Source organism: Amphibalanus amphitrite, unplaced genomic scaffold, assembly GCF_019059575.1.
Source record: "Amphibalanus amphitrite isolate SeventyFive unplaced genomic scaffold, NRLGWU_Aamphi_draft 002100F_arrow, whole genome shotgun sequence".
In the NCBI taxonomy this organism is placed as follows: domain Eukaryota; kingdom Metazoa; phylum Arthropoda; class Thecostraca; order Balanomorpha; family Balanidae; genus Amphibalanus; species Amphibalanus amphitrite.
In genome coordinates, this window is record NW_024883593.1 from 46,385 (window position 1) to 68,843 (window position 22,459).

General features: G+C 46.8%; 1 protein-coding gene and 1 long non-coding RNA gene across 2 annotated transcripts in view; one reads left to right on the plus strand and one right to left on the minus strand.

Moving 5' to 3' along the window:
• The window catches only part of LOC122376323 (neural cell adhesion molecule 1-A-like), a 28,137-nt gene extending 12,904 nt beyond the window's left edge, over window positions 1–15,233 (minus strand). Inside the window, exons 1-5 of the mRNA XM_043356137.1 lie at window positions 15,092–15,233; window positions 8,066–8,216; window positions 6,057–6,154; window positions 5,202–5,382; window positions 1,561–1,688 (exon numbers count right to left, since the gene is read on the minus strand). Of these exons, the coding sequence (XP_043212072.1) occupies window positions 1,561–1,688; window positions 5,202–5,382; window positions 6,057–6,154; window positions 8,066–8,144 (486 nt within the window). The 5' untranslated portion in view covers window positions 8,145–8,216; window positions 15,092–15,233. The remainder of the gene's footprint in view (window positions 1–1,560; window positions 1,689–5,201; window positions 5,383–6,056; window positions 6,155–8,065; window positions 8,217–15,091) is intronic.
• On the plus strand, window positions 10,736–12,177 carry LOC122376324. The gene is made up of 2 exons (XR_006255608.1): window positions 10,736–10,823; window positions 11,424–12,177. It is a non-coding gene; the product is annotated as an uncharacterized LOC122376324 (long non-coding RNA).
• Window positions 15,234–22,459: the final 7,226 nt, after the last annotated feature.

Here is a 22,459-nt window from a genome sequence, read left to right on the forward strand (position 1 = left end):
CTCTATTTTTTCATGATGTCCACTGAAAACTTCAAGTTGCTGTGGTTTTTGGTTTCGGAGATATTTAAAAGTTGCATTATTTGCAGGACTTAAGATCTACAGTCCCGTTTTCGAAGAAAACCGAATCTGCATTCAAGAGGATGCGATGGTAAAATTAATTTGTGAGAAGGTGTAATCGGCAATCCGAGGATAGAAATGCGGGGACGGGAAGTGTTCCAATGAAGTGCCCAGATGGACTGAAAGCCGTGACTGCATTGCATTGATACATGTTGCAAGAGAGAAACATGAAAAAAACACACTTATATAGCCTACTATTGTCTGGAATACAGTCAAGAGCGAGCTGCAAAGCAAAAATTTCCGCTTGAGCTCTGACCGTTTCTAAATGTTTCAAGCAATGGCAGATATAAGCGCACAATAACATTTAAAATCTCATATAGTAGGAGTATTTTCGTTTTATATTCGCCGAGCCGAGGCCTCAAACAATGCAATGTGACCTTCAAATGCTGCGTTTGGCTAACGTATGACTCAAGTTAGTATAGCAGATTCAATAAAACAACCCCTCATTTCTCGAAGAAACAGCAAATGACATGGTCATTCCTTCCTTCCCAACAGAAACTTCTATATCTTGGCCAATAAACCGTGGCAATACGGACGTACTTGCCGGAAGGGCCCATCGTTCGGCGGACAGGCAGTGTAAAACGGCGGCGATGCCGCGTCGACCCGCAGCAAAATATGGCATCCGGACCAGTGGCGACGAGACGCGTCCATCTCGGGCTAAAGTAGCCACTCGGAGCGGCTAATCTCCCCGGCGGCCGTCATCATCCGGGAGCAAATCGGAGCTGACGGTTACTGTCGACCCATCGAGCGGCAAACGGCCGCCATCGGGCCGGCTCGGCCGGCCTGCGAACGGCTGCCATCGGCCCGGGCCGGCGGCCTGCGAACGGGCCGGGCTGAGCGTCGTTCGCCCCCCCCCCCCCCTTCCGGCCGGAATTTACGCCCCCGTTCGGACACGCCCCCGTCATCACGGCAAGTCCGGCGGGACGAGACGACGACATACGGCCACTGGCGGCGACGGCGATCGGCCGTGTGGCCGACGGCACCGGTCCGCGCAACCCATCCGCCAACTATACGAGTACGTGCCCAACTTAGCATAAGTGGGAAGTTTGAGCGTGGTGTAATTTGATTTGCGTTCAAACTGCTCATAACTTTGGATCAATTGGTTTTGTTGTTGCGAAATATTATTATATTAGTTATTTCAGCGCATAGTTACGCTTATATATTTATTTCCAGAGTAACCGGACTTGAAATGAGACGCTTCATTCGTTTCTACCGTGCTTTTGGAAACCTATTGATATATCAGAATAGAGATTCGTATTATGCGATAGTATTCATGGAATGTGACATGCTTATGTGCTTAGTCATCTGTTCGTCTGTTTATTTGTCTATTTTTATACATCTCTGTCTCTGACATTTTATCTGCTTGTCTTCCTGTCCGCCATGTGAAATGTGTAGCATGCGAACCACCAGACAGGCGCGGTATGAGGCGCGCCAGTAACCCACCTTGCTCCTCCGGTAAGCCACCTTGTACTCTTGAACGGGCGAGAAGCTTTGCACCTGCCAGGAGAGGTCGTAGACGTCCGGAGCAGTGCTGACCGGCTCACTGGTAATCTCCACCCGGTCAGCCACGCCTGCAGGGCAGAGGTCAGCGGAGGTCAGCCAAACCTAGTGTATATGTCAGCGGAGAGATCAGCCGAGAGAAGAGGTCAGCAGAGGTCCACCGAGGTCAGAGCTCAATGGACAAGTGTGTGGAGGTTAGCGGAGGTCAGCACACTTCAGAGGTCAACAGGAAAGAGGAGGTCAGTGGAGAGGAAAAGGTCAGTGAGAGGAGAGGTTAAAGGGCAGTGCGGATGTCAGCAGACAGCAGGAGTCAGCAGAGAGTGGAGGTCAACGGAGTACGGACAGTGGACGGTAGAGATCAGCAGACGGGAACGGGGCTCAGTAGTCGACACACACTCGGACACCATATGACAAAAGTGCCCCGTGACACGCGAGATGTGCTACCTAATACCGGAGATCTACCCAGATATATGTTCCGGGTCCTCCGCACACGAGTTATGACAGCGCCAGAAAACATATATCATTGCCGCTGCATCAAATTATGATATGGACATTGCTTTTTATGGATAATAACGTATTCATTTCGTGCATGAATGACACATTATCTAAGAAAAGCCAAGACATACTGCATCTGTATAACAGCTTAAACTTCCAATTAGTCCTAAACTAGAATGCTGGACAATGGACATGTTGTTCGTACTTCTGTGCTCCAGCTCTTGATGACGTGTGTTTCAGTATCCAATGAATTTTTGAGTTGGAAACATTCATAACAGATCAGCTGTCGCACACGAATATTGACAATTTTGCTAACAAAATACAATGTGATTGTACTGCTACGGGTCAAAATATGGTTAGAAGAATGTGATAAATACCTGAACTGCCTTTAACCCGCGCCCTGCTGGGGGGGGGGGGGAGGGGGTGTTTGAACACACCCCCCCCCCCCTTGTGGTTTTTCGCGAATATCTCAAAAACAGGCGCGGAGCGGCGCCGTTTTTGGTACACCTTATCATACATCAATTCTACACATGTTGTGAAAATTTCAGACCAAGGTCATTCAAGGTCAGGTCACCAGGTCACTTGAAGTGACCTCACCTCATAAAAAGTTTCAATGTCTGTCAGAGCTACACCGAGTGACCGATCGCTTTGAAACTTCCAGCGATTGCTAAGAGCAATAGCATGTACAAAATGTATATCTCAGAATTTTAATATCGATGACCTAAGGTCAGGTCAATTTTGCGACCTCCCCATTATAAGTCAATGGGAGAAAATTGAAATGCGCCTCTTTTGGACGAAAGACATTATAAACACTCCCAAACACTAAAATACAAGTGGTTTAGACACACTGAACATGAAAATGGTGTCCGTGACCCCTGTCTATGCCCTGAGGTCATCTTAGGTCACGAATGGTATCTAACATTTTTCGCAAATAACTTTTGATAGAGGCATGCTAGAGCGATGGAAACGCCTTAGATGTGTTCAGCTCGACGATACGGATCGACTGATATGCAACATGACCCTTTCCGGTCAGGTCATGACCTTGACCTGAGGTCAAATTTTCAAGTTGACCTGTCAAGGTCAAGTTATATTTCATTCGATGCGTCTTGACGAGAGGAATACGATGCCGGTAAAAGTAAGCTCGTACAAGGCTTGGGTCAAAAGTAATTGCAGAAAAACTGTTTCCGAAAAAAAAAATCGGCTATTTTTGCAGTTTTTGCCCCCTGCAGGCAAAACCGTTGACGTTAGGTCAAATCTGAGGGAAGTACTCAGAAAGGGCGTTAATAGGGCTATCGAATGCGCTTTTCCGCGGCGCTGTAGCTCTATTGGTTCCCGAGTTATGCGTTGGCTTCTTGGAAATTGTCGACATTCGACCTGGAAATCGGCGAAATTTTGCCTTCAATGACCTCTGGTGACCTGACCTTTGACCTGACCAAAAAATTGACCGAAGTGATTTCGTCATTATTTTTGACGCTCTTTCGAACACCGCCTTCCGCGTATCGCTACGTGGCCCAGGAGCCGAGTTAGAAGGGGGGGGCGGGTGTTCAAACACCCCCCCCCCCAGCAGGGCGTGGAAATCCAGGACCCCCAGCCGGGCGTGGGTTAATAACTGCATAATTTCACGAAAACCTAACTACTAACCACCAAGTAGAACACGATGCTATTTAGAACTGGCTGCGAAGGCGACCATTCTGAAAAAGCTCACAGTGCTTGTCGTGTGTTGTAGTGTATCACATACCTATTTGGAGTGTGGTTTCGAGGCTTAGCGTGCACGCACTTGCCAGTTTCGTCGCCAGGTACTACCGGCCGAAACCTCATCCAGTGTGGTGGTTAGGATTGTGTCGTGTCTCACGCGAGGTTAACATGCCTCGAAACAGAAAGGGTACTGCCTACTGGGGTGGAAAGAAGGAACTGGGGCGGGCCAACATTTGCAATAGTGACGCACGAGGGACAGATGCTGCCATTCCGGTGCTAATGATAGGCGGTTAGATCGTTTTGTTGTCAGAATGGTATGTGCAAAGGCCTAAAATATCAGCTTAAACTGTTGCTAGGAATACGCTCACTTGCTGAAGCCAAAGTGTTGTTGAATTATTACTGAAAGCACAGAACTATTGGACCGAAAGTTTTCATTAGGACATGAAGACATCACTCCTAATAGCTCAAAATACGCAGCGTTAGTCAGTTTTCGAAACATTTGTTTTGTGCACATTTGAAAAAGACTATTTTTTTAATGTTCCGTGGCTTGTTTTTTTTTTTTTCGCCAGACAAGCCGATCGATTCGAGCGATGTCGAGTCCGGGCTCAAGCACCGGGCACCGCATCCGTTCAGTTAGTCTCACTGAAGTGGTAGACTGTCCCGCAACACTCGGGTGTGATGCGGTGCAGTCTACCCATCCAATAACACGCCACATCTCGGTAGGGAGAGTGAACCGCCAACATCTTCAGTGAGCGCAAGCCCTTCTCGCATGTCTTTTGATCTACAGTGGATCTGGACATCTGCCGTTCCTAAAACTATTAACTGAAAAAAATTGGTAAGCGGAGGGAAAGCCAATAGTCGAGTAGCGCCGAGCAGTTTGTAACAACGGCTACTTATATCTGTCACGCGGAACAAGTAGAACATGACAGTTATAAGTAGTTGGATATATTAAGATACTCTGACTTAATGTAATCAGACCAAAATTATATTTTTTCCAAGCATAAACATCGATAGCCTAACCGTCCGGCTTCCCTTGCTAAGCAGCCCTCATACACGCCTAACCATCGATCCCGATTTGCTGACGCAGGGCGTGGCGGCGATGAACTGGTGCTGTTGACATATCATGTTAGCATTGGTCGCGCTTAGCCTTGGCGCCTGTCGGTGACCGCTACCGTTACATGGAGCACCCGGAGGCTCTGTATACGGCCTCAGCCGCAGGCCGGCTGACGTTCCAACCGACATGAATAGGGTCGTGTGAGTATGTACCTAGACTGACTGATTGGCTCATATGCCCAGACTGACTAACTGACTGACCTGTCATAATGTCATTGACATATCTCGGGTCATTGCGCTTAGACTCACCGACTCACTGACTGACTAACTGACTGACTGACCTGTAACCGACATATGCCGGGTCATTGTGCCCAGACTGTTGGTGGCCTTGCACGAGTACCGTCCGAAGTCGTCTCTGCCCACACTCTGGATGACCAGCTCGTGTCGTGTTCCCATCACCACCTCGTCCGGCTCGCTGTGGCGACTGCTGTCGAATGTCGAATCCTCGCGGTCCCAGATCACCTGCAGACAGGCGGGGAGGGGTGCGGGGTTGGCCGGATATGGACGGTATATGCGCAACGAGACGGCAGGTCGTGCCAGCGTGCTGTGAAGTAGCCATGATATGACATCAGTAACTTTTGTAAAAATGGATCAATAATATGATACAGTACAACAGCTGAGAACATAACTTTCCAGCATTTTTAAAAACTAATCCGTAGTTCTAGCAGGCCAGCCCCAATGGTATTCATAGCTATAATACAGCCAGTCGGCACAACCAGTATCTCCTCAGAAAAGTCAAGGGGCGTGGGCTGACCTCGGCCATTTCGCACGAAAGGGCAGCTGGACGGTCAGCCAACTTCGATTATCGCATGGGACAGATAAAAGTTTGGAGCCTCTCCTACTGCTGTAATGTCATCTAACTTCATTTCAGATTGATAATTTGGATAGAGTGAGGTTTTCATATGTAAAGTGATGTCGAGAAGGCTTACTTTGTTACTTTGGTTACTAAAATCGGCACTCTCATTTCGACAAGACATTAACATTTACTCTGAAATCGCAATACAAAGCCACGGGCGATACTTAACACCTAAGATCAAGCCCATCATTGACATAACTACTTTTCCAGTGTAGCAAAAAGTAAACAGCGAACATTTGTATAATATTCAGCCCTTAGACCTGTCCAACCCGTGTCTCACCTTGGCTGGTGGATCGGCGTACACGAAGCAGACCAGGACCACGCTGTAGCCCTCGCCGGTGTAAACTGTGCTCTTTTCCACCTCCACTTCTGGCGGGTCTGCCGGTCAGCGAGAGCAGGCATAGAGTCAGTAACAGACCAGCGAGGGAGGAGAACAGGCCATGGGAAATGGCCAGCAGGAGGGGAAGCAAGTCAAGAAACGATCCACTGCTGTACACGAACACCAAGTCTTAAAAAAACGCCAAGTCACTGGTCACACAACCGCTGTGCTGGGAGGTAATGCGCCATTACTAACTGTCTCACTGCCGCTCCCAAACAGACAGTCACTAATCAGGTGACATGCTCACTATTGCGCTGAATGGTATTGTAGTAAAATTGCCACCGACGTTCATGAATGTGCACATGGTTATTTCTATTTCAAACGACGATGGCTCATGTTGATGGTATCACTATGGCAGGGGTGAATATTTGTGCCGAGTTGGGGTAGCACGAGCTTTCCCAATTCCACGCCGGCTTGGCTTTGGAGCCGCAACAGACGGCGGAGGTTAAGGTCACCGCTAGGGCAGCGGCGGATTTGCTGCGCCCGTGCTACCCCAACTCGGCACATTTGTTCACCCCTGCACTATGGGTGTGTATTTATCTTAATTGGACTGTGTATTCATTTTAATTGGACAAACTGAGTTATTTTTGCAATCTGAACAAAAAGCTTCAGCTATTAGTCCTAAACTTGATCTACTTGTAGGGATTGAGGATTGTTCACTTATCTATGTATATTATATCTTTTCGCTGCCAAAGCCCAACATTGCCGAGTATACCTCGTTTCTATTTTTAAAAAGCACATCTGATGGCTTGGACTTAACGCCGCAGTGAGGTGCTGCTTATTTGATCTACAGAATGTTTTTCACAGTCTGGAACTGACATTAAGAAGTGAACTCCTCGGCACAATTCGAAAACAAAGAGGATTAAACACACCTGAGTGACGTGTTTTGGCTCGAAGCTGCTATCTCGGATGCTCGTGTCTCTCCCGTATCCGTGGGTTAGGTTCAAATGAGAGAGCGCTTTGGTGTGCTTTGACGTACTGCTTCGAAAACACCATCCTTTACTAATGGTCCTAGGGAAGGCTATAAAGTAGGCTATTTATATGTCACACATGATAAGAAGTTGCGACAATTAATCACTAGTACGATTCGGAGCGGTTAAGCGGTTAAGCCATACTCGTAATATAGCATGCATTCGTCTGCATTTGGACGTGAAGTTGATGTTTTTCCTTTCAGGTAAGAACGGCAGAGGCAAATACCCACAAGTCAATGGTAACAGGAAATCGATACCACTGCCGACCAACGTCTGTCGCTCGCCGTAACGTGTTTGCAAGGGAAAACTCAAGGGCGCCCTCCTTCAGACGTAAACACGGCACGCCAATTTCGGTCCGGCTCAGGGCTGTGGATGTCGCAGTCGGCGCAGTTGGTTTCTTACGGCACACGACTAATGAGCCGGCGAACAGTAGAGCTACATCCCTTACGGCTCAGCAGGGACAGTGATAATTAGTTTACCAGCAATTCAATAATTTAATAATAGCTATCATGTATGCTTATGATGAGGTCCGGTATCTGATATATCTCAATTGCAACATACCAAAGCGGTAAATCCCATGTCTGCTCGTCTCTCAGCGCACATCAGCTGTAAAAGACCTCACCTACATACGGCTGCCACGACTCAACAACTCACTCGGTTTATTTCTGGAGAGCAATTAAACATCCTATCCTTGACACTTACGTCACTGCCTCCCACATGTCTACCCACAGCCGTGCGGTGGCGTTTTCAGTACGAAGTAGCGTGACCATCAGTGACTCAATACCAGTACTATTCATTTCGATAATGCCACACAAAATAAGTTTTCTTTCCTAGCCGAATGGTAGAATGCAAAGAGACATGGAGCAGATGCATGCATTGCACACTCTACATACATGCCTGAAAACTATAAACGGTACGATAAAATCTAGAGCGACTCACAGTGAACCTGCAGCCGTATTGCGCCGACTGCCACCTGGCCCAGTCCGTTGTCGGCCACGCACTCGTACACGCCGGCCATCTGTCGAGTGATGTCCGAGACCGTGTAACGCTCTCCGGCGGCCACCTTCTCGCCGCCGGGCAGGTCGCCCGACTGAGAACGGTAGGGGGGATCCAATGAGAACCATTAAGTCAGAGTGAGAAAGGGGAGCTAATGAGATCAGATTATTGTCTCTATAGTAAGGCTAAGCTAGGGAAAATAGCAGTGTTAGACTGATCAGTGGTCGACGTATGGGGATAAAATAATTATCAAATGAGAAACCAAACAGAACAAAGACGTCTGAGAGCAGCGTAGATTGAAATCGCCGTCGGAATAGCTCGTCACGTTTCCCCAAGAGCCCGATGCGTCTCGGACTGAGTCCACCAACACAAACTGGTCCCACAGAGGCCCGCCGCACTGCGGCCGCTCAATCGAGAATCTGTCACGTCGGCCGATTGAAGCTGGCCGAGTCTCAGACCTCGCCGAGGCTGATTGTTTCCCCCGGAAAAAGAGGAGCGTCGCCTCCCAAGGGTTTCGTCTGGCATCGAACTCATTGGTGCCGCCTCTAGATCGCAAGGATTCAGCGAGTCAGACTGGCTTGGTGTTACAGAGATGTCGACTTCCTTACACAACCGTGATGTCATGCATCAGCAGGCCCATTAAACTCAATACTGCATGTGTGAATAGGGAGAAGCGTTTCAGAGTGAAACAGGAATCTCATGTCTGGTAACGGTTACATAAGGGTAAGACAGAGAGTTTCTCCGACGAAATGTCTATGGCGCCATTGATTGTGACCTTTAAAGACCCGCTGACATCAGCTAATTCCAAGCGCCGCTAATATACGCCCGACAAGGCGCGGGGCTTTCCAAAGTAGCGTTCATGGAAAGTAATGGCGACAGCTAAAAGATTAAGAAATCCCATTTCGTTTTGGCAAGGGGATGAAGCGTCTTAGCTTGGAAAATAAAACAGCACACACGCTTGGTCAGTTTCTATAAAAAGAGGGTCTCATGAGAGGTTGAATGATAAAACATGTGCACTTCTCAAGTAATATTCGTTATGTGACTGTGTAACACTAAGTAGCGATATAAGTAATATCGGGACGCATGTTTTTTAATCCCACCCAGAAATGACAAACAAGCTCCCTGATTGGCCAGTTGCCGGCCAGTTGGACTTGAGCGGTCGCCATGGTGGTATCGGGGACTCGGCCGGCATCGTTAGGTGTTGAATTATGTGTTTTGTTGTGCTAGATATTGCCAATTTGCTTTGACATTTGATAAATAACGTTGGCTCATTCTTTGGTGACCTTGCATACTAATACGACGATATTTTGATACCGATTATTATGCATCAAACATCATGAGACAAATGTGGCGATTTCCACACCATTTTGCAGTGCCCCCTCCCCTTGTGTAGTGAGTTAACAGGCTTGTAAGAACCAAGTGAACCATTTTTTAGTCAAGTGGTCATGATTGTCCCTACATCTAATGGATAATAGTCTTGCGCAAACTTATAAAGTACTGGAGGAAGCAGAAGTTACGATTTTGGAGTACGCAAACTTGATATTAAAAAATCTCAGGTATTTTGGCTATGTAAAGTGAGCAGAAAAGTTCAATTGATCATTTTTTATTACAATTGCAATAATGATAATATCATGATAATTGTACTGTCAGGTATTGATAATAGTCATGTCACGTCATGCCACTAACCAGGCACACAGACACAACACATTTTCATCTTTATGTATCTAGGCATAAGGTATTACAGGCATGTTTTTGCACACCTCTCATGTGCGAGTGGGCATGGCCTCCTTCACAGTTAAGTTTTGGCTGATTGTGCTCAAATTTTGTAAGTACCTACATGTAAAGGGATGTAGATACAATTAGTCGGGCACTCTTCTTAATTCAGTTTTGTGCACCACTTCCTGCTTTCACCATGCTGTGCCCACTCTGCTTTACAGAGGACAGCTGCTTCTGTGACACGCATTAATCTTGCGTTCATTGAAACACTTAGTTTTGAGTGTTTTGACTCAGTTTTGTTGTAACGTTACCTGTGTTTATATTTTCAATAACTTGTTTTGGGCTTCTCATATTTATCTTTTTTTCTTGGCTTAGCAGGTTTAGTGTAAGACAAGTTTTAGCTGACATTTTACATGTTAAGATTGCATGAGTGCATACATTTTATAAAAGCTATTTCAAAGTACTGTAGCCATGTGTAACATCATGCATATGTCTTAGTGAATGACTACTCAGCATGCTGCTTGGTGCTCAATGGTAATAGTTTGATTTGTTTTTGACATCAAGTAAGATTTGATTTTTGTTTCTGAGATTCCAATGTTATTTGTGGCAAATATTTTCCAAAAATCCTCCATCTAAAGCTTCAACTGAATTCTAAAATGCCTGCATTTTCTACCAGAAACATTATCATTGATACCTCCTATATTTCATTTTGTCACCAGGTACCTGGACTGGTGAAAAGTGAAAACTGAAATTCATTCATGTCACCATTATCCTACGACCTACCCCTAAATGGAATTGATCTTGTTTCACAAATGAGTTGTACATTGTACGATGTCTATCAGCTGATGTCTATTGTCTATCTCTCTTTCAGCACAGAAGATCCTCAGTCATAGTTAACAAAATGGAAAAAATAAGCTGTGTTTTTAAGATTCCAGTGGTGGCCATCAACTGCTCAGGAAAGCAGCCCAGAATCACTTCACAACAGGTATGTTGATGCATGTACATTGTACATTGACATCAATGTCTGAATGCTGAAGAATTGTTGAACAGGGAACACATTTACCTAGCCTCTAAAAACCACAAATACTACATTACTTACATAAACATTTTTCTATAGAACTTATATTATCTACTTTCATCTGGCCTGGCTAAGGTTTTTTTACATTATATTCCCTCTGTTAAACATGAAAATATGATGAGTTATAGACTAGTATAACAAGCTGGTAATTATATCTGCCTTGTCAGCTTGGCCAACATCTGCATCATGTCTATCACAAAATATGACTGCTTTCCTGACATTTGCATTTGTTCCACTCACCAATTGACCACTTCTACCATCTGCTTGCTCTATGCACAGACATTGTCATAGGGTCTGTTCCAGTCGCACTTCCTAACACCTCTTAACTCCTCCAAGATTGCTTCCCTGCTCCAGTGGCAGCTTTCGCCCCTACAAAGCCAAGAAGCGCCCTGCTCCAACCTCCTCTATCTTGCTCTTTGAGGAGTTTAGATGTGTTAGGAAGTGCAACTGGAACAGACCCATAGCAAAACAGTTTCATCTCCCTAAGTCTGTACTGTCTTTTTCCAGGTTTCCAAAGGATCATCATTCATCAGCACAGAAGGGTGGGAAAGAGAAGGCTGTTCAAATTCTGAAAAGTCAGAGCTGCAAAGGAGGTCAAAGATGCAGTGCAGTTGGCCCACTCAGTAGAGTTTCACTAGTGGTTCTGATGTGGACTGAAGATTACACGCTGGATTGAAGTGGCCAGTCTGGAGCAGCTGTAGTTCATCATTCTTGCTGATTGTGGACGAGTAAGAGCCCGCGTTGGCCCCGATCGGCGATCGCTGGCCGAAGCCCACCACCAGTTTGGTGATAGGCGTTGGCTGTGATATCTAGTGTCGCCTATGTGTGAAAAGGACAAGTTGATAACAAAACCTGTTGCGCCATGTTATTAACCCGCGCCCGGGTGGCCCTCAGCCAACTTGGTGGGGGGGGGAGGAGGTGTATTCGGCCACACCAGGTTATCTTGGAATGTAGCAAAGCTGGAAAGACGCAGTAAAATCAATCTATAGATCGCTATTTTTCTTCAGAATCATACAGGTCATTTTTGATCAGGTCATCGCTGAGGTCACTGGAGGTCACCAAAAGTAAAATAATGACGAATTTTGGCCCCCGATTTTGACAACTTCACAAATTGGTTCATAATTCGGGAACCAAAGAAGCTAAAGCGCCGCGGAAAAGCGAATTCGATAGCTCTTTCGAAAATCTTTCAGGTTCTCAGATTTGAGCTAAGGTCAACTAGGGTTAAGCCTCCAAAGGGCAACAACTGAACAATCGGCTTGCTTCGGAAGTCGTCTTTTCTTTAATTTTTTTTTAAACTGATACCAACCTTTTATTACGTTGATTTTACCGGCACTGCGTTTCTCTCGTCTTCTTGGCCTAACAAGGTCAGCTTAATTAATTTGACCCCAGGTCAATGTCGCAGAAAATGCCATTTTGCATGTCATTGATTCGTTACATTGAAATTGAGATTAACATCAGTAGCGGCGGAACGCCTTCAATTAAGGGGGCATTGCCGACTTTTGGTCTCATTCTTTCCATGCAACGCCCATAGGGCTCATGTTAAATGCCAAAATCAAATGGGGCACGGTGCCCCGGTGCCCTCGGCCTGTTCCGCCGCCTATGATTATGATGCTTTTAGCGCTCTGGCCACGTTCCATCTAAAATCGATGTACAAATATAAACTGTTGGGAGGCGTTACATGACCTGAGATGACCTCAGGAGCATACGATAGATCCCGATGTTTGAGTGCTTTTGTTTCAAAAGCAGAACATTTCGAGTTCCTCATACTGACTGAAACTGGAGACGTCGCAAAGTTGACCTGACCCTAGGTCACCACCGATATCAAAATTAAAGATATTCAAGATGTTGGTACTGATTCTCTCATGCAATAGCTCGAGTTTCAAACTTCTACTTCATGGTGACCTGACCTGACCTTAGGTGACATGGGGTTACTTTTTTCACAATTGATACGAATCGATGCATACATAAGCTATACTAAGTTTCGTGTCGTTTTATCTATGCAAGCACAAAATTGTCAGGTGTGGCCAAAAACGCCCCCACGGCCCACCGACCTGGGGAACGTTAAAGCAGTGATGTATTTTTTCGGTGTATTCCACGATGCATCGATCGGTGTACTTGATAATGCATTATTTATGCTGCGTGTGTACGCTTTTCCTCTGTTCAGTGTGATCTGTGATAGGAAAACTACCCGTACCGGGACGGCTGGGACCACTTCTGCGCCTGCCATCTATCGGGCAGTGTTTGGAACTACAGCGGGCGCCGGCCGGCCGCGCCGCGCGGCGCCGTTACCGGGCTATGGAGGCGAATTAAGTGGTATAAAACCAGACGAATTTTACGCTTGTAAAGCAAAAAACGAAAAATGTACACTCACCACAGTGTTCAGCAAAGTACTGGGAACAATATGGATATAATTTAAAGCTAGTACGATGCGAACTGTTGGTTCCCTAGAGCAGTATTTACATACTTGTAGGAGATAGGACTTTAACATTACGGGAGCTTCTAAACTGCGCTCGCAAAGTACTTGATTGTAAATATTTTCATTTAGAGGCAAAAATCTAAAAATGTACAGTCAGAGCGTTGTTCCCAATGCTTCTAGGTACACAATGAGCATAAATTTAGCTCGAAATGTCATCACACATTGGTTCCCAGTCCAGTTTAAAACGACACTTTGTGCCGCAGAGCCTATCTCTTCCAATGGATGGCGGCTGGGTGGCGGTTGTAGTGGTGGACAAGACAATTCTTGAGTGAAATGAAATCATTTGCTTTCAAAGAATAAATTTGAAGAACTTGTAATAATTGACAAAAGATCGTTAATTACAGTGTATAATTTCAAGTTCATGGCAAATGAAAATATTTTAAACAATGCTAGTGAACGCCAGTACCGCCGCGCGAGAAAGCAAGTACTCGACGCACGGTCTGCCCGCCACTTCTGAAAATGGTCCGCGGCCGGCCGGCCGCGACCCGACACGCGATATATCTCCACGCGCATGACTGAAAGAGCTGGCGTGATCTATACTATTGGGTGTCTGTTTTTGTTTGGCATTTTATAAATAATGAGTCAGCTGTGATCGTTTGATGAGACACTGGGACAGCCGGCCTGTATGATCAGCGAACGGCAGGCGGCGGGGCAGTGGTCCGGTGGCTGCTGCATGGGACTGACACCAGCAGATTCAGAGCTGCGATACGCGGACGTTATGTTCACAATACCTTTGCAAAATAATATCTAATAGATATCATGTCCTCGAAAATGTTCTTCAATCAATATGATTTTACCTCCTGGCTTATTCCATGGGGGCCGAAACCGATCGTTTTATGCACGCCTTTTCTGGGTCTCGTTCTCCTCTAAATGCGTGTAGGTAGCAATTTTATTCAAGGGACGATTGAAAGTGCCTCCGATTGGTTTTCAGCGTAGGTGGGATATGGCCGTTGAATGTGAGGCAGTCGATAAGGAACGTCGAGCTGGAACGGTCATTGGGTAGGTACTAGGTAAGGTATGTGAAAGGCAGCAGTGGAAAACAAGGAAGGGAGGCGTTTGGTGTGAGGTTTCAAATGCTCTATGCATAAGAAAAGTTCATTTGATTATATGACGCCGTCCTTTTTATCGCGATACGTGAGCAACGCATGAGACGCTCACTGTTCAGACTTGTAGCGTTAGAGACAGGTTGAGAAGTGCTCAATTTCCGCGAAAGGATATTCTGGAATTTGAATTGAAAGGCATTTAGTTTTGAAAGCATCAGTACTTCTTAACACGATACTGACTCATTTAAAATTTCAATTTTTCCCCATTGCGATAACATAAGAAACAGAGACTGCGGTGTCCCCGTACGCAGGATTCTGGAGACTGTCAGGCGGATGTTAGTAGCTAAAAGCTTTTGTTCTTTATTTAACAGATAACAATCATTTCTTTTAATACTTTGTAACACCTAACTCACTAGAAACAATCTGTACGGGCTTCCAAAAATGTTATATTTAACATGTTAGATCCATTACAATATTTTAGCTGCCCTAACCTGTAAATGTAACGGATGCGTCATTATTGAAAACGTGCTAAAGCATAGTATTCTATTGCTGACAAATATTCTGCGTCTGTCAGCCGAAACTGGCCAATCAGAGGCTTTGTTTGTCATTTCTGGGTGGGATTAATAAACATGCTATCGGGACGAACCCTTTCTTACCTGTTTCCTCCAGGTGATGGTTGGCTGGGGTTTCCCGTCGGCCGTACACTGCAGAGTCTCATCTGTTCCCCGCTCTGCGACCACCACACCCGACTGGGGTACAGTGACCACTGTGGGACCGTCTGAAACGACACATCACCGATCATCAGCCACCTTAAAACAGACTGGGGTACAGTGACCACTGTGGGACCATCTGAAACAACACATCACCGATCATCAGCCACCAAAACAGACTGGGGTACAGTGACCACCGTGGGACCGTCTGAAACGACAGAATACCATTCGTCAGCCTCCAAAACAGACTGGGGCACAGTGACCACTGTGATGTGTCTGAAACGACACATCACATGTGATGTGTCTGAAACGACACATCACCGATCATCAGCCACCAAAACAGACTGGGGTACAGTGACCACTGTGGGACCGTCTGAAACGACACATCACCGACCATCAGCCACCAAAACAGACTGGGGCACAGTGACCACTGTGGGACCGTCTGAAACGACACATCACCGATTATCAGCCACCAAAACAGACTGGGGCACAGTGACCACTGTGGGACCGTCTGAAACGACAGAGGATAGACCATCACGCTCCAAAACAGACTGGGATACAGTGACTACTGTGTGACTGTCTGAAACAACACAGCACCGATTATCAGCCTCCAAACCGACAGGACATCGTCCGTCGGTCTCCAAAACGACAGAGCATCGCCCTTCGATTTCCTGAACGGCAGGGTACTGTTCACCAGCCTCCCAGAGACGCACCAGCGTCCATCAATGTAAACGTAAACGAATATACAATCTCCCAGCAGGCTTCCGAAACCCAGGTATCCCAGCATCACCATCATCGTCATCAATTTTCCCGTCCCATCGTTACGCTGTTTTTTTCTCTCTCTCTCTTTCTTTCTTCCCTTTCAATTTATTTTTGGAACGGTAATAATGTTCCTAGCCCAGTTGATGAGAAACACTACAGTTATCTCAGGATACCGACAACGTCCATTTCCATGTACATTATTTTGAGAGTTACTTTTCAAACAAATGCATTCATGATTTATCAATAACCGTGTTTACCTACGGATTACATGGATATATGTAGAGCAAAGCAGCCTGTACAATGGGGTACTAATCCCTAATATACGCTGCAGTTGCGTGTCGTTAGGCATATGTCATTATGCGACACCAACGTTATTAGAAGACCAACAACTCAGGCGGCACTTTCACCACATTTCGACACCGAGGCTTATCGCACGAATGACAATGAACCGCCTGAATAAATGCAATTAATGAGTTATGGACCTACCTCGCCGTGTAACCTGTGTGAATGTATATATGATAACGACGAAATCGGAGCAGGATATGCATTATGCATATTGCATAGGTCATGTCACATTGTGGTTCGCTCATCGCTGCCGATAATATTGCAATGTAAGGTGTGACAAACTAAGCATAAAGTAGCATAAACTCTGCTGAATCGAACTTTAAATCATATTCAAGGACCCTATATGACATATTAGAATGTCATTATCTTCACAAAGAGCTGTAAATGTGATCCACAATGGACTGACACATAAAAAACGCCAGCGGCGGCAGACGCAGCGGATCCACTAATACGGCTATTTCGGAGCACATCTTAGCATTCATAGTCTCGGAATTGCGCCCATCAGCGGCGGCGGCCGGCGGGCGCAGCTGTCGCGCGTCCGTGCCCCGGGGGCGACACCCGCCGTGCACCGGAGGGAGAGCTGTGAATCGCCGCACAGCCAAATCCCGTGAATCAATCATCCGCGCCATCTTTTATTCATGGGGATAACTGGCATTAACGTGGGGGGTGAGTGAGGTGACAAGGCAGCTCGGTCGACGGGTCGGCCGCCTCTCTGGGACGCTCACCGCCGCCGCCGACACTTAGCAGCGCAAAGATGATGGATGAAAGGGGTTTGCAGCGGACCGCCCCCGGCATCACGGCTGGGAGAGGCTCGTCAGTAGGTCTGGAGGTCAAATGCTAGAGTGCTGTGGTTATTGTGAATAGTTGACATTCAAAAGTTTGGTTCTAGTCTGAGTTCGCCCAAGCATCTTATCAATGATCAAACACAGATTTGAGCTAGTGGGCATGTTTAATCATCGAAGCAGTAGTGAAACGAGATATATCAGAAATGGAGAGGTAAATCATTAAATTGTGCAAAGCGATTTTCAACGACTCCATGTAAAATGTATGCGGGAGCGTAGAGCGTTGACGGAATAGATGCGTCGATTTGATTTTAGAGCGCCCTTTCGGGTGCCAGTCAAAAACTCGACAGATTCCCGGTATATACCCACGTGAAAGCCTTTTCCGATGCGCTGTCGTGCTCGCTCTTCAGGTCTTAGCATCAGCACATATTTACCAGCTAAATCGAACCTGTCTCTGTGACAATTGTGAAGTAAATGCACGCCGTCTACACAGGTAGTGGCGAACAGCACCCAAAGACCCTGACTGGCTGGTGTACTACGCCGGAACAGCCTTCACCGGGCTGGATGACAATGTTTACATAGAGCACACACGTGCACACCTGCTCATTGATGCTGAACGAACGAATGGATACACTGCCCTGAAGCGTTTCAAGCCTTCATCAAGGTATATTTGTGTCCGTGAGACTTAAGCGATTTCTTATTGGTGGAATGAATAGCACATCGATTTAAAGATTATCTGTTTGACGTCAGTTTGAAAAAAAAATCACCGGTGCACCCGACCTTGAAGGCAAACATTCACCTAAGCAAAGACACAAACACATATATGTTACAGGGAGTATGCGATTTCAGTTAGTTTGCAACGACCCTAGGGTGGTTGTAACCTCCCTGAACGATCAGTTTGTTTGCAACGACCCTAGGGACGTTACAAAATAACTGCTCGTTCCGGGACGTTGTAACGAAACTAGGGTCGTTGCAACCTCCCTAGTTAGTATGCAACGAACCTAGGGTTGTTACAAAATAACTAGGGAGTTTAAGAATTCATCGGAGTCTCGTTTCACAGGAGGGCCGTCAACAATCTTGCCCTATGAAAATGCTGTGCAATCTAGCTCATTTAAAAGAAAAGGGGAGCAAAACTTAAACATTCAGCTCAGGAGTATTTCACGACGGCCATCTAGTACACATTCTGTGCAGATTAGGTGCACATTTGATGCAGATTTGTTCAAATTAGATAGGCATTCGCCAGGAAGCCCTTCGTAAAAACGGCTATTATCCGCTCGTTTCCAGTCTTTTTGTGATCGTAAACGTTCAAACATGTGAAATGATGGTGTTCCCATGCATTATGGTGGGTGTCAAGGTCACGTGAAGGTCAGGTCAAGGTAATTGACCTTTGATGACCTTAGTTCACTTCTTCTGGGCTCATATATTTTTAAGCTACTTTTTGGAGCTGATTTCGAATTTAGCACCCATTTGAACATTTACGAAGTAATTTTGGCGCCTTCGTCAGTGTAACAATGTCACGGACTCACGAAGCTGTCAGTAACCCGGTTTACATAGCATATTTGACGAGGCTCCAGCTCGTTAATTTGGCGAACTTCGCTGCAGTGGTCTTCAAATATTTAGAGGGGATCATTTTGTAAATTGTTAAGCAACATTGGCATCTTTTGCAACATCACGGACGGAGATATAAGCTTGCAACAAACCTTATGTAAACCGGGTTAGTGTTGGTTGACACCTATTATGGACAGCTAGCAAGACGCCTACTGGTTGACCTGACCTGACCTGACCCGACCTGGCCTAAAAGCATCAAGACATCATCGGTGATCAAAGCTAACATGAAATTCGTGATCAGCGCCCCGAAAACATCGTAACAACTTAACTCTCCAAAGTTTTATCAGGTCATAGGTCCCGATTTTCCCGACTTTTGAGTCACTGGCCTGACCTGGAAGGTCAACCAATAACCTAGCCCCGCCCTGTGCGTTTGCAGCTAGCAAAACACCAATAAGGGCGAGAGTTAACCCACAGGACCTGTTGGTTTTCTACATACGCGCCGGCCGGGAGGAGGGTTGGTACGACCCCCTCGTCGTTTTTCACCCCTGTTGGAGTTGGAGCGTCGCAGAAAAACGAGCGTGTGTGCCGTTAGGAGACACAGCAGCTAGTACCCGATTTTAAGGTCTCAGGTCAACCGGTGACCTCTGAGGTCAGGTCCTGTGACCCAAGACACGGGTTCGGTTTTTTGATTAATAACTTTAAAAAAACGTTGCAGAGCGCGATTTTAGCATAAACGTGCTCGCCTTGCTCAGGCGCGTCGAATGGTATACTTTTGTTCGGATGAGGTCAACTTGAGGTGCTGACCTCGGGTCAAGGTCATGTCTGAGACCCCTAGGTCGTGAAATTGGTCAAAGGAGGTCATGTTGCATATTATTCGATTCGGCAGGTCTTCCTCAGTTCATTGGTGGCTTGGCCGACTCGCAAGCTCAGTTTGATCGGGAGTTATTGACGAGAAGCTCGTATGACCCTAGTGACGTCATAATCACGCAACGTCAACAATGCAAAATTGAAGCATCTAACCTTGCAAGGAGTGCATGAAATCACGATCCGTGTGCTTGAGATATTTTGAGATCGCTCCCGGCGCCAGAATAGCAGTTTTCATTTTTCTCAATTGACTTATAGTGGTGAGGTCACGTGACCGACCTGACCTCATGTGATCTTTAGGAAAAATCCTTGAGGTACAAGTTGTGAGACTACTAGAAGATGCACGTTCTGTAAGTTCCATCCCCCTCTAAAAGCTCCTCTGGGACCGAGGGCGTTGCGAAGTTGCGGCATCTGAGGACCGTCCACTTATGACGTCATAGGTCAGTAACCTGACCTGACCTGAAAATCTGGTTGGTGTCACAAGATCTGGCTTGAATCAAAGGTCAGGTATGCCTAGTTTCAGCCATCTGTTGCTGGCGTGTTCGGAGCTATCGCGAAAAAAAAAACTAGGGGGCGAGGATTAAGCTAGGCTGGGTTGGTAGGTTTGGGTCAAGTAGTAGGCGTCCCACCCGCACCACCTGTTTATAGCACCCGTACCTAAACCACCAGCGAGAGTTTCGTAGCAAGTTGCATTGGCACCACAACTATACGTAACTACTTCTCAAATGTCTCAACGAATGCTGGATTCGCAATAAGCTATAAAAAAATCCTTAAAATCGTGAAAATTTGAAACAGTCACCCGAAGTCACCAAACGTCAATGACCTTGACCTGGCCGACTACTGACAAGTCAACTTGAAACCCATCATGATGCATGGGACAACCATCAGTTCACGTTGAGGATTATCAATTGACAGATGTGACATATTATAGTGCATGTATGGCCTAAACTTTTGAATTCATTTTAAAAGGGGGAAAAACGCAAGAAATTACCCTAATTTAGAGGGTAATTTCTTGCGTTTTTCCCCTTTTAAAATGAATTCAAAAGTTTAGGCCATACATGCACTATAATATGTCACATCAGTTCACGTGTTGGAACGTTTATATGTAATCACCATAGAAGTCTGGAAACGCAATTTTATGTGCGCTAACATGAACGGCAAAACATTTCGGTCTGCCATGGTTTCAGAAATCAGATCAGAGGTCAAAGGTCATTGGTTTCAGGATCATGTACCTGTATAGGGAATGTGTAACCAGTTCGAGGACACTCAAAGTTTCGTCACGATCGGTCGCTTTTAGCCCGAGATAATCGCGAAACAACGAGGGGTTTTATCCGACCCGCACCCCTAAAAGTGTGAGGGATAACCCGCACACGGATAGCGACGGATATCCATCACACCTACCCCAGTGACTCTATTTTCTACATGTAAGCATATGCTGGCGATATAATGCAGCCAAAATTATCACGGTTACGTACCTTGTCCCGGGTACCACATATTCTCCTGAGCTGAATGTTGAAATTTTGTTCTCCTTTTCTCTTAAACTGAACTAGATTGAACAAAATTTTCATTGGACAAGATTGTTGACGGCCCTCCTGTGAAACGAGGCTCGATGAATTCTTAAACTCCCTAGTTATTTTGTAACAACCCTAGGTTCGTTGCATACTAACTAGGGAGGTTGCAACGACCCTAGTTTCGTTGCAACGTCCCGGAACGAGCAGTTATTTTGTAACGTCCCTAGGGTCGTTGCAAACAAACTGATCGTTCAGGGAGGTTACAACCACCCTAGGGTCGTTGCAAACTAACTGAAATCGCATACTCCCTGTAACATATATAACACACATAACACACACCTAGCGCAGAGACAGCACAGCACAGCCATTGTCCAGGCTCAGCGGGAGCCAATTTTCACTCGCCGAGGGCCACCGAGCGCCGGCGGCCGGCCCATCGAGCCGCCGCGTCGGCCCCGTCGCGCCGTCGGCAGCGGTGACCGCCGAGATTGCTCCCGGGGGCGCTCTCGGCGGCCGCTCCCAGCGGAGGGCCAAACAGCCGGCCGCCGCTATCTGACGGCCGCCTCGCGCCGCCCACTCCCCGGTGGTGGCACAGCGGGGAGACAGACGGCAGCGTGGCACCGGGGGGCGACACGGGGGCGGCGCAGGGGCGACATGGGGCGGCGCAGGGGCGGCGGTATAAGGGTGGCGGCACAGGGGCGGCACAGGGACAGCGAGAGACAGAGCGGCGACATGGGGGCGACGGTATCGGGGCGACACAAGGGGTGGATGCACTCGGGAGAGGTGATGCTCGAAGGGACATGTTCGATTACATAGTGTTGCATTTGAAGCAAAAGTGTAGTGATTGGACGATACCAATGACGATAATTTATTTAGCTGAAAGAAGTAGATTCTCTTTTAGGCTTCTCGGCTCATAATTAACTATGGAAAGGCAGCCTTCACCCAAGGATTCGCTTTACGCCTTTGGTCAGTAAGGGCCTAAGCCCGAAAGAGCACGAAGTCAGATCTTGCTAATCTGAATGTGCAAGTGCAACTACGGTGCACTTTTACAGGCCAATCCGCTGGCGATGCCTATCTGGTGAAAGCATTCCTAGTATTCCACCGGGGTTTGTTTCGCAATCGCGAGGCACCCGTCCCCGGTCCCGTGTCAGCTGTAACTCGGAAAATAGCTCTCGGTCGCGACACATGTCTTCTGGGAGGACTTGGAACTATTTATTATGAGCTCCGATGTCCCATCGAAGTGATCTGCGGCGGCCCAGGAAGTTCTGATGAGACTCGATTGGATGTTTGAGAGCGCTTCTGAACGGCCCCGGGCTGGGCAGGCCGGGCGGCTTTTATAGGTGGGGCGAGGCCGTCGCTGAGGTCATCAGCGAGATGGAACCGAGCGCCGGCCACGGCACACATATGCCGGCGGCTGCAAAGGTCCCGGCTGCCGGCGTGTAGCACCGAATTCAGAGCCGGTAAGACAATGGATTTGTGCCGCTACAGCTGTTATCTATATAGTG